Genomic DNA, 12,147 nt, shown 5'->3' with positions numbered 1-12,147 from the left:
ATTCAGGGATGTGTAAGTTAGGTCCATTTGTCATGAGAAATGTTGAATAATAGGGTAGGGAAAAGGGTTTGGGTGGGATACTCCTCGCAGGGTTGGTGTGGACCTATTTCCACACTGTAGGGATTCTATAGAACATAGAACATTACAGCGCAGTACAGGCCCTTCAACCCTCGATGTTGCGCCGCCCTGTCATACTAATCTGAAGCCCATCCCACCTACACTATTCCATGTACGCCCATAAGCCTGTCCAATGACGATTTAAATGCACTTAAACTTGGCGAATCTACTACCATTGCAGGCAAAGCATTCCATACCCTTACTACTCTCTGAGTAAAGAAACTACCTCTGACATCTGTCTTATACCTATCTTTCCTCACTCTAAAGTTGTGTCCCCTCATGTTTGCCGTCTCCATACTTGGAAAAAGGCTCTCCCTGTCCACCCTATCTAACCCTCTGATTATCTTATATGTCTCTATTAAGTCACCTCTCAACCACCTTCTCTCTAACGAGAACAGCCTCAAGGCCCTCAGCCTTTCCTCGTAAGACATTCCTTCCATACCAGGCAACATCCTAGTAAATCTCCTCTGCACCCTTTCCAAAGCTTCCACACCCTTCTTATAATGCGGTGACCAGAACTGTACACAATACTCCAAGTGTGGCCGTACCAGAGCTTTGTACAGCTGCATCATAACCTCCTAGTTCCGGAACTCAATCCCTCTATTAATAAAGGCCAAAACACTGTATGCCTTCTTAACAACTCTGTCAATCTGGGTGGCAACTTTCAGGGATCTGTGTACATGGACACCAAGATCTCTCTGCTCATCTGCACTCCCAAGAATCTTACCATTAGCCCAGTACTTTGCATTCCAATTACTCCGTCCAAAGTGTATCACCTCACACTTGTCCACATTAAACTCCATTTGCCACCTCTCAGCCCAGCTCTGCATCCTATCTATGTCCCTCTGCAACCTACTACATTCTTCGTCACTATCCACAACTCCACCGACCTTAGTGTCGTCCGCAAATTTACTAACCCACCCGTCTAAACCCTCATCCAGGTCATTTATAAAAATGACGAACAGCAGTGGACCAAACACTGACCCTTGCAGTACGCCGCTAGTAACTGGACACCAAGATGAACATGTTCCATCAACTACAACCCTCTGTTTTCTTTCAGCAGGAGAAAGAGAAGTATCTTGTAGTGTGAAATGCCATTGCCTCTATATATAAAAATATTTTACTTGGAACATGATTTATTCATCATGGTGAAATGGACAGTCCCACAAACTGGACTCAGCAAGTAACCCCAAAAGATGTATTATTAACATTATTACATGAGGTATCCAAGATGGTAGCAGAGTGGGGCTCCTGAGCCAGAGTTCCTCCACTCCATCCATTTCTTTTGTTTTCCTCTCTTCAGTTTTTAATTACCTCCCATTCTCGGATAGCATCCGTGGCGGCATGTTGAGCCAGCACGGACTCGATGGGAAGTCCAGTGGGCACTTTGTACACTTCTCACTGTATTCATGTATCCCTATACTTGAGTACATGTGATAATAAAATCTTATTCTAAGTCTAATTCTAATAAGGATTTTCCATCTAAGAAAATGCGAGTATTCCTGCATGTGGTTGAGGTGTTGCAAAATTCATGAAAAAAAGTACCATCATGCAATGGCATTTCACACTGCAAAACAGTTTTATTTCTCCTGTTATCGTAGAATCCCTACAATGTGGAACTGGTCCTTCGGCCTAACAAGTAGCATGGTAGCAATGGGATGTTGGAACTGCAAGATTAAAATGTAAAATCTGTGCCAGATACAGCAAGGCTAAGTAGTAAAGATCTCTCTCTTCCCTGCCCAAACAATGGGCCTTACCTTAGATCGCAATAGCATTCCAGGTTCTTAAGGCTAGGCTCTGAGCTAGGGCACTACCTCATGATATTGTTTTAATGAGAGTCATCATTTGTGCATAGGCTTCAGACAGAAGCGTTCACAAAAGTCAGTGTTCAAAGGGTAAATTATAACAGACAGATGTACAAATTGAACCGATGTGCTCCACGGTAATCAATTCATTAACGTCAATTTTTATTTTGGCAGATTTGGAGATGGCTACACGATAATTGTGAGGATAGTTGGTCCAAACCCAGATCTGAGTCCTGTGGAGCAGTTCTTCAAGCGGGCTTTTCCTGGCAGCATTCTCAAGGAGAAGCACCGCAATATGCTGCAGTACCAGCTGCCATCCTATCAATCCTCCTTATCGAGGATCTTTAGTATTCTCTCCAGCAACAAGGAGAAACTTCAAATTGAGGACTACTCTGTTTCACAAACCACACTAGACCAAGTAAGTGACACGTTCATTGAACATTAAAGCAATTCTTGCATAACATCACTGATGTATATTGGTGGCCAGGGATTAAAATTATATTTAAAATTCTCACCCTTGCTTTCATTTCGCCCAGCTTCTCTCCTCCCTATTCTGTATCCACCCCTAGCCTCAAACTCCTTGAGATATCTCTGCTCCCTTCGACTATCTCCAATTTAATCATGCCACCATTAGTGGCTATGTTATTGCTGTCTAGGTGCTAAACTCTAGAAATCCTTCTTAAGACTCTTGCCCACCTTAAAACCAACCTCATTGTTCAAGAGTATGTTCATCTACTGTAAAAACTCCTTGCATGTCTTGATATCATACTTTGTTTTAGTATTCTCTTGTAAAGCACCTTGCTGGATATTTTCATTACATTGAAGGCACTCTGTAAATGCAGGTCCTTGTTGCTTCTGTGATCCCTAGCATTCATTATATATTTGTTTGCAGGTTTTTGTAAATTTTGCCAAGGACCAAAGTGACGATGACCTCTCGAAAGACATGTCTATTCAAAGAAATGAAACTGTCTTAGATGTTGCACTCCTGAATACATTTTTACATGACAACAGTGTGAAGGAAAGCTGTGTGTGAGCTGACAAACTGAATTTCAGACTGAAAAGGAGGTTTGCTTTGTTCAGAATGGAAACTTCTCGAGGAGAAGGAAGAGAAAAACTGGACACCTAACTCATGCCATTCAATGCAATCCAATGCAACAATTCCACTATCATATGACAAAATGGTGCCTCTGTTAGTTGTTGATGAGTACTCGAGGTTAAATGTAAAACTTGAATATAGTTGGTATTACAACATGACTTTGTGAAACTCTAGGGCTGTATTCAATACCATAAGTTATCACGGAATATCAGCAATGTGACAATCTTGCAGTTATTGATTAGTCGTGGCCAGTAATTGAGTAAGTAAATCAATAACTGACACATATATGTGTGTCAACACACTGTCCCGACTCACGTTGTGATTGAAATATACCACAGTTTGGAGTTTTCAGAATATGTAACCAGAGTCTGGGCAGATTACATTTAATAATCCGTGTGTGAGAGACTTGGTAATTTTTGAAATAAAAATTAATAAAGTAACATATTTATTTACTGATTGCCGGTGTAACCAGCTAAAAAAAAGTGTTTACATAAGTATTGTATCCCAACTTATAAAGTGAATATCTACATCGGCGCGAGAGTTTTCTAATAGTCATGTTTAAAGCTCTATTTTGGCCGTTTCATTCCAAGCACTTTATACAGATGGTTCTGGAACTTTTTTTTTTAAACTGTAATATCAATTAATCATTATTAAAGTGAATGAAAATAATTGGCAAAGCTTGATGACTAAAGGCTTGACGTATAAATTAGTAATTTTTCTTACAGAAATGTTGCAATACCAAAAAAAAGTTTGTGAGAAAGTATTATTGTGTAAATGCATTTATATATTGTTTTGAGTTTCTCATGTGTTAAGTTAGGAAATAAAATTTTGATAACATTGAAGCGTTACGTTGTGTCATTAACCCCATTTCAGACAGAGCACACCAATCTACCTTCTAGCTTAGTTCCTCACTGTCCAGAAAGAGACCCAGTTTCTTTTGAACTTGTTGACAAAGTTGCTTTCAAGAGTTGTCTAGTAATTTATTCTTCTCAGAGGAACCAGTTTTTAAAAAAACATGCTTCAGTTGTTTAGAAACTTGGGTCAAATCTCAACTAAACAGTGTTAGGGTGTTGCAACTCTGGAAGGATATATTGGCCTTGGAGAGGCTGGATATGACGAATTGAGAACTAGAGGGCACTGATTCAAGATGTGTAGTGAAATAAAAATAAAGATGGTACAAAGAAAATACTTTTTTGTTTTCACATGGTAAGTGGCATTATCCAAACCATGGTGGACAGGGCTTTAATCGTAACTTTCAAATGGAAATTGACTGACTAATTATCTGGAGATTAAAAAGAGCTTGCAGGATAATGGGGAAAAGGCAAAAGATTGGAATAAGCCACGTTTCACTTGTAGAGAGCTGGCACAGATATGGTGAGCCTGTTGGCATGCTTCTGTGCTGTAACCATGGATTATTAAGCCATTCAACCGTTTAGCTCTGCCATTCAATATGATCATGCCAATCCTTTATATAAATACCATTCTCTTGTTCTCTCCCCATACCCCTTGATGCTTTTCAAAATCTAATAATGTATCGATCTCTTTCTTCAATATGTTATGTAACCTGGCATCCACAGATTCACTAGCCTTTGAGGAAGAAATATTTCCTTCTTTCAGTCCTAAATGGCCTACCTTATATCCTGAGACTGTGACCCTTGGTTCCAGACTCTCCAACCAGGGAAGACATCCTACCATCAGCTAGTCTGTCCAGCTCTTCTAAAATGTTATATATTTCAATCAGATTCCCACTCAATCCTTTAAACCTTAGTGAATACAGGCCCAATCAAACCAGTCTCTCCTCATACAACAGTTCTGACATCAGGTATCAGCCTTGTGAACTTTTTAAGTTTATTTAAGCTGTTTCCATGATCCACAACATCACAGGTACATGGCATTGTATCTTGTTTGGAGAATAGAGCCTTAGTTATAAGAATTAAACAAATATTTTTCTGCACCTACCGGAAGCTATTTGCATTGACTGAGAGAATGCCCTTTGGTCCTAGACACACTCACAAGGGGAAACAATGCTTCCACATTTACCCTGTCAAGTCTCCTAACAATCTTTACGTTTCAATAAGGTTGCCTCTCATTCTTCTAAACTCCAGTGATTACAGGCCCAACCGACTCAACCTTTCTTCCTAAGACAGTTCCTCCATACCTGCAATCAGCATAGTGAATATTTTCTGAACTGCCTTTAACGTTAGTATGTTTTTCCTCAGGTAAGGAGCTCAGAACTGTTTGCAATATTCTACCTGTGATTTCTCTAGTGCATTGTATACTTGTAGCAAAACATCCATATTTTTGACTCTATTCCCTTCAAAATAAAGGCCAATTTTTTTTTGCCTTTGTTATTTTCTATTGAACTTTTATGCTCGCTTTTTGTGATGTATGCACAAGTACTCCCAAATTCCTGTGTGCTGTAATTTTCTGCAAGGGGAGGCAATGGTCTGGTGATATTGTTGTTGAACTGTTAATCCAGAGACCCAGGTAATGTTCTGGAGTCCCAGTTCGAACTCTACCATGGTAGATGATGGAATTTGAAATCAACAAAAATCTGGAATTAAGAGTCTAATAATGACCATGAAACCATCGATTGCCAGAAAAACCCATCTGGTTCACTAACATCCTTCAGGGAAGGAAACTGCACCTTTACTTAGCCTGGAATACACATGACTCAGACTCAACATTGTAGTTTACTCTTAACTGCCCTCTGGGCACTTAGAGATGGGTAATAAATGCTGACCCAGCCAGTGACACCCTCATCCAGTGAATGAATAAAACAAACTTCCTCCATTTAAAGAATAGAGGAGCTGAATATTATTTATGTCAAAGTACATTATAACAGATTTTTCTACATCATATTTTATCTGCCCACTCACTTAAGCTGTCTGTATCCCTCTGCAGACTCTGTAATCTTCATCACTTGCCTTCTCACCTATTTTTGTGTCATCCTCAAACTTGGTTCTATACACTTTTCTCATCCAAGTCATTAATATACAGTAATTCATTGATCCATATGGCACTACACTTCTTACAGGTTACCGCCCTAACAATGCCCACCTTATCCCAACTTTCTCTCTTCTGTGAGTGAGCCAATCCTTTATCAATACTATCTCAACATTAAAGGTTCTTATCTTAAGATGTGGTAACTTATCAAAAGCCTTCTGAAAGTCCAAATGTATTGCACCCACTTCTCTTTTACCTATCCTGCTTGTTATCTCCTCAAACAATTTTACATTTGCCAGACATGATTACCCCTTTGTGAAGCCATGCTGAGTCTGCTCGATCATAATATTAATTTCTGCTATTACACCCTTTAGAACTGTCTCAAAACTTTTTCCAATAACAAAAAAGTTAAGCAACTAACCCGTATTTATTTGTTTTACTTTGTCTCCTATTTTAATAAGGCAAGCATTACTTTAGTGGTTTTTCAATCCCCTGGAACTTTTCCAGAACCAGAGGATTCTTAAATTACTAACAGTGCATCCATGATCTCTGTAGCTATTTCTCTTTAAATATCCTTGGAATGCATCCCATCAGGTCCAGGGGATTTATGGGTATTTGGCCCTATTATTTTCCTGAGCGCTTTTTCTCTAGTAATAATTATTGTATTTACTTCCTCTCTTCCTTTGCCTCTTGGCTATTTACTAATATTGGAATGCTATTAGATTACTTTCAAAAAACGTATTCAACCCCTCTGCTGTTTTCCGGTTCCCCATAATTATTTCCCTAGCCTTGTTCTCAACGGGGCCTATGTTAGTTTTAAATATATAAAAAGGAAGAGAGAAGCTAAAGAAGCTCTTGTTGTCTTTCTTGATATAACTTGCAGGTTTATCCTCAAAAGGATATCTTCTCCCTCTTGATTGTTTTTTGGTCATCTATTGTTGGTATTTAGAAGTTTCCCAATCCTCTGATTTACCACTAATGTTTGCCATATCATGTGTTTCTTTTCAATTTGATTCTATCAGTCTCTTCCCTGTCTTATCCCTTTCCTAGAATCCTTCCTTCTCATTGGGATATATTTTGAAGGAGTTATGAACTATTTTCTTAATCATCTGCCATTTATTCTTAAATGTATTTGTTGTTAAAACTCCTCTCCCATCCACTCTACCTGGCTCTGCCCTTATTTCTTAATTATAGTTACTTAAGCTTAGCACATTTGTTTCTGATCAAAGTCTTCCTCTCAAACTGAATGCTGTATTTTACCATGCTTTAATTACTAACTTCCTGCAGCTTCCTCATATACAACCCCAGCCAGGCCATCACTCTCATATTTGATTTAATTGATAAATTAATTACTCCAGACTCTCTGCTCTTTGCATATTAATGATATTTTGCTTCCATAAAATGAAAGTGCACAAGTATCGGTATTATCGTTAAGTAGCTACTTTCCAAAGGAGGAAAAGGAAACATTGGATATTTAAACACAAGACTTAAAATCTTACATTTATTTTAAAGATTAGAAACATTTGCCAATCCTACTCACCAATAATCAACTTTCCCTGCACTCAGGTCCTGTGATTTGTGGCATTACTCTGTTGCTAGTCCACTGCAGGACTCTTAATCCCTGCTTTTATCCTCTTGCCCTCACTGCTGGCTCTGGAAACTTCTTGCAGTAAATCCTTGAACACGCTCCTTTGTCCCCCTCTGCAATGAATTGTCATTTTGCTCTGAACTTCCAGCAGTATACTCACTCAGCCTTTGTCTCACTTCAATAAAGTCTCCTGCACACAGACTGTGGTGAGAAAATTCCCTTTCTTAAATGGATCTGCTCAGAGACATAGCTGTAGTGATCAACACCTCACACAGACAAAAGGAATTCAGGTGTTGAATTCTAACTACCACAATCAAAGGAGCTACTTGCTTTGATTCTTCTCAGAACTTCTGAAGAAAAATCACTGGATTAAAAATGTTAATCTCTCCCCAGATATTCAGACCTGAATTTGTCCAGCAATTTGTTTTTGCTTCAGATCTCTAGCATCTGCAGCTACATTTTAGATTAGATTCCCTACAGTGTGAAAACAGGCCCTTCGGCCCAACTAGTCCACACCAATCCCCCAAAAAGTAACTCACCCAGACTCATTCCCCCTAACTAATGCACCTAACTCTACGGGCAATTTAGCATAACCAATTCACCTAACCTGCCCATCTTTGGAGTGTGGGAGGAAACCGGAGCACCCGGAGGAAACCTATTTGTTATATTTTAACTACTTCCTTTAATTAGACCATTTATGTTACTTGAAGATTGTTTTCTGAATCTGACTTTATCCTTTTCAAAATCAGTTTTAGAGATATACCAGTTGAATTCTCACTTTGAACCAAATTTCATACGATATACTCACTCAGCCTTTGTGTCACAAATGGAAGTTTCGTGCACAGTGACCATGCTTCTTAGTGTAGGGCAAGGAGTCAAATTTGGGAAAATGAGGTGAAGTTGAAAGTTGAGGACAAAGAGAAAGATATTAATACAGAAATGATAAATAGCCCATAACAGGAAGACAGAGAGAGAGAGAGAGAGAGAGAATGAACCTAAGAGTCAGCAAACAGGAAAGACTAGAATTTAGAAAAAGAGTTCAAGGATAAAACTGCAGGCTCTGTGTCTGAATACATGTAGCATTCAAAAAAAAAGAAACTGATGAACTGAGATGACAAAGAAAGATCAATAAACATAAACTGGTCGCCAATTCAGAGACATGTTTGGAGGATAACATGATTGGGATCTGAATCTTGAAGGATATAGGCCGTTTAGGAATGTGAATGGATTGTGCTAGTTGATGACGGTATTCCCACAGCAGAGAAGGAGAACCTAAGTTCAGGAAACTGAGGTGTGGAAACAATTCTACAGAAATGAAAAATTAGAGAGATATACTTGCGGGACTGTGGTGTATATATCCCCCAACAGTAACATACAGGTGGAATATGAAACAGGAAATAGTGAATGCTCATCACAAAGGTGTGAAGATAATCAAAGGAGATTTTAATTTACATTTCAACCACAGAAGTCAGACGTGCAAATGTTGCCTAGGTGAGGAGTTCCCAGAATGTTTTCAGGATAGTTTTTATGAACTGCACATTCTTGAACCGACCAGAGAGAAGGCTACCAAGGTAACAATGACCATAATATAACTGAGTTTTACACTCAGTTAGAGGGAGAGAGGAGCTGTTCCAAAAGCTTTTTTTAGATTGGGGGGGGGGGTTTGAAAACAAAGCTGGCAAAAGTGAAATAACAGAATAGATCAAAAGAGATGCAGCAATGGACATTTAAGGGGACATTTCAGAATACATTTCAACAAGGAAGAAAAATTCCAAGGGATGGGTCCACCCTTTGTGGTTAATTAAAAATGTTTAAGGCAAGTATTAGACTGAAAAAAAATGATTTAACTGTGTAAAGACAGGTGGCAGGTCAGAAGATCTGATGGAACAGAAGCGTAATACAGAATGATTAAAAAATTGAGATGGATGGAGAGTATGAAAGAACACTAGCCAGAAATATAAAGGCAGATAGTAAGATTTCCTCTAACTATTGAAAGAGTTTTCTGGGGAAAAAAAGAATGGGGATCAGAGAAGCAATAATGGAAAATAAGAAAAAGGCACATGCATTAGAGGTCTTTCAGATCAATCTGTATTGTAAAGGATACAATTAATATTAAATAAATGACCAATGAGATAGTTGATGCATTGGCTTTTATTTTCCAGATTGTCCTTGATTTAGGGATAGTCCTATTAGATTGGAAGATTACAAATATAACTTGTTTATTCAAAAAAGAGAAAGGTACATCATGTTTGACCAAGTTATTGGATTCATTGAGGAGGTGACATATGCTCTGGATAAAGGGGAACCGGTAAATGTGCTATATTTCATATTTCCATAAGGTATTTGATAAGGTGCTATATCAAAGACTTCTGCAGAAAATCAAAGCTTATGGTGTAGGAGGTAGCATTTTGGCATGGATAGTAGATTAATTGACTGATAGGAAGCAAAGAGTAGGTATAGATTTGTCTTTTTTAGGTTGGGTAGATGTAGTAACTACAGGTACATACCATTGGGATTAGCGCTGGGACATCACCATTTACAATTTACATAAATGACTAAGATCAAAGAACAGTTGCCAAATTTGTGACTAACAATGATAAAAAAAGAATGCAAGTTGTAATACTGGTAGCTAAGGTTAGTGGGTAACGACGTAGCAAACAGAGCAGAATGTACGAAGATGTGAATTTGCCCGTTTTGACAGGACGAATGAAAAAGAAGAATATTATCTAAATGCTGAGAATGCAGAGCTATCAGATGCAGAGGGATCTGGATATCCTTGCATTTCAATCATATGTTAGCATGCAGGTACCACAAATAATTACTAATTACGTAAACTAATGGAATGTTATCACATCACAAGGAGTATTGAAACAAAAGTAGGGAAGTTGTGCTTCCGTTGTTCAGGCAATGGTGTGACCACATTTGGGGTACAGTACTGGTCACCTTAATTAGGGAAGGATGTAAGTGTGTTGGAGTTTTACTAGACTAATGTCGAGAGTGGATGGCTGGTTATCTTATGAGGGATGATTGTACAGGCTAGGTTTGCATTTGCTGGAGTTTAAAAGATTAAGAGGTGATTTAGAATCTTAGATGCTCTACATGTGCAGATAGAGGCCATTCAGCCTATCACGTCTGCACCAACCCATCAAAGAGCATCCCACCACCACCCTCACCATATACCATGGCTAAACCATCTGGCCTGCACCTCCCTGGTCACTATGGGGCAAGCCAATCCACAGAACCTGTACATCTTTGGGCTGTGGGACGAAACTGGAGCACTCAGCAGAAACCTACACAGATGCAGGGAGAATGTGTGAATTCTATACAGTCACCCAAGGCTAGAATCAAACCTGATTTGATTGAAAATATATAATACTGAGAAGTATTGGCAAAATAGGTGTAGAGAGGATGTTTCCACTTCGGAAGAATCTAGACCTAAGGATCCCTGTTGGAAATAGGCATTCGTGCATTTAGATTAGATTACTTACAGTGTGGAAACAGGCCCTTCGGCCCAAATAGAGATTTAGAATGCTCTTCCTGAAAAGGTGGTAGGAGCTGAGGCCCTGAATACTTTTAGAGACCAAGGTAGACAGATATTTGTTACGTGCTGGAAAATGTGTTGCTGGAAAACCGGAGGAGGTCAGGCAGCATCCAAGCTGCCAAAACTTGAATGCTGCCTGACCTGCTGCGCTTTTCCAGCAACACATTCTTCAGCTCTGATCCTCCAGCATCTGCAGTCCTCACTTTCTCCCAGATACTTGTTACGTGATGGGATAAAATATATCAGGGAAAGGTGGGAATCTGATTTGAAATCACAATCTCATCAGCCGTGATCTTATTGATTGGTCTACTCCCGATCCCGGTTTCTGGTATTTTGTGTAACTAGGGATGGGCAATAAATACTGGCCCAGCAATGATGCTCACATCCCTTGAATGATTTAAAAAGAAATGTTGCATTTTCTAATACTAAAACCTTTCCCTCTTGGGGAAAAAAAGCAGGTGGATTCAAAATCATTAGAACAGAGACAGCAAATTTATATATTGATTGTTGGCATTTGACTTCTCTCAATGATTTACAGTATTGTTTTAAAGGTCAAAGCAGGATCACAGCCAATTCTGAGTTCATTCTGCTCATTTGCTAATATTTCACCAAGTTTAATCCTTTGGTGAAGGCTAACAACCAGCATTCAGCGTTCAAGCAGCTGACCTCCGGAAACCAAATATAACTGTAACTTCTGACTCTGCTTAATGCTGGCCTTTCATTCCTTCTCAACAATCCTTCTTCGCCCTGACCCGTTAGAGAACTGTTAGTGGGCGTTTCTGTCCTGCCCCACAACCTGGGATTCTTTTTCTTTCTTTGACCCAAGTTCAGATCGAATATCAGAGAACTTGAGGCTCTCCAATCTGTCTCACCTCCACACTGAGCTAATTGGTCTTGGTTTGATTAGACCTGAATATAGCAGGACTGAAGCACAAAAAATACAGACCCTCTCCAGGATAGTACCAAGGAATGGGAGATTTGGAGGTGTCATTTTAGAAATAGGACGTTAAACCCAGACACTAACTTCCCTCTCCACTGAGCAGAAAGAATTGCA

At 39.2% G+C, this 12,147-nt stretch overlaps 1 protein-coding gene across 3 annotated transcripts in view; it reads left to right on the top strand.

Moving 5' to 3' along the window:
- LOC122562589 (phospholipid-transporting ATPase ABCA1-like) overlaps positions 1-3,855 on the top strand; it is a 146,815-nt gene extending 142,960 nt beyond the window's left edge. For all 3 annotated transcript variants that reach the window (XM_087996332.1, XM_087996335.1, XM_043715567.2), the window contains 2 exons: positions 2,097-2,340; positions 2,815-3,855. In XM_087996332.1, coding sequence (XP_087852458.1) covers positions 2,097-2,340; positions 2,815-2,955 — 385 coding nt within the window. In that variant the 3' untranslated portion in view covers positions 2,956-3,855. The remainder of the gene's footprint in view (positions 1-2,096; positions 2,341-2,814) is intronic.
- The last annotated feature ends 8,292 nt before the right edge of the window (positions 3,856-12,147 follow it).

The sequence above is a fragment of the Chiloscyllium plagiosum genome, unplaced genomic scaffold (assembly GCF_037043375.1).
Source record: "Chiloscyllium plagiosum isolate Xiang-an unplaced genomic scaffold, Cpla_swu_hap1 HiC_scaffold_2, whole genome shotgun sequence".
Classification (NCBI taxonomy): Eukaryota; Metazoa; Chordata; class Chondrichthyes; order Orectolobiformes; family Hemiscylliidae; genus Chiloscyllium; species Chiloscyllium plagiosum.
Note: the sequence above shows the minus strand (reverse complement) of the source record. Positions and strands in the feature narration are given on the sequence as shown.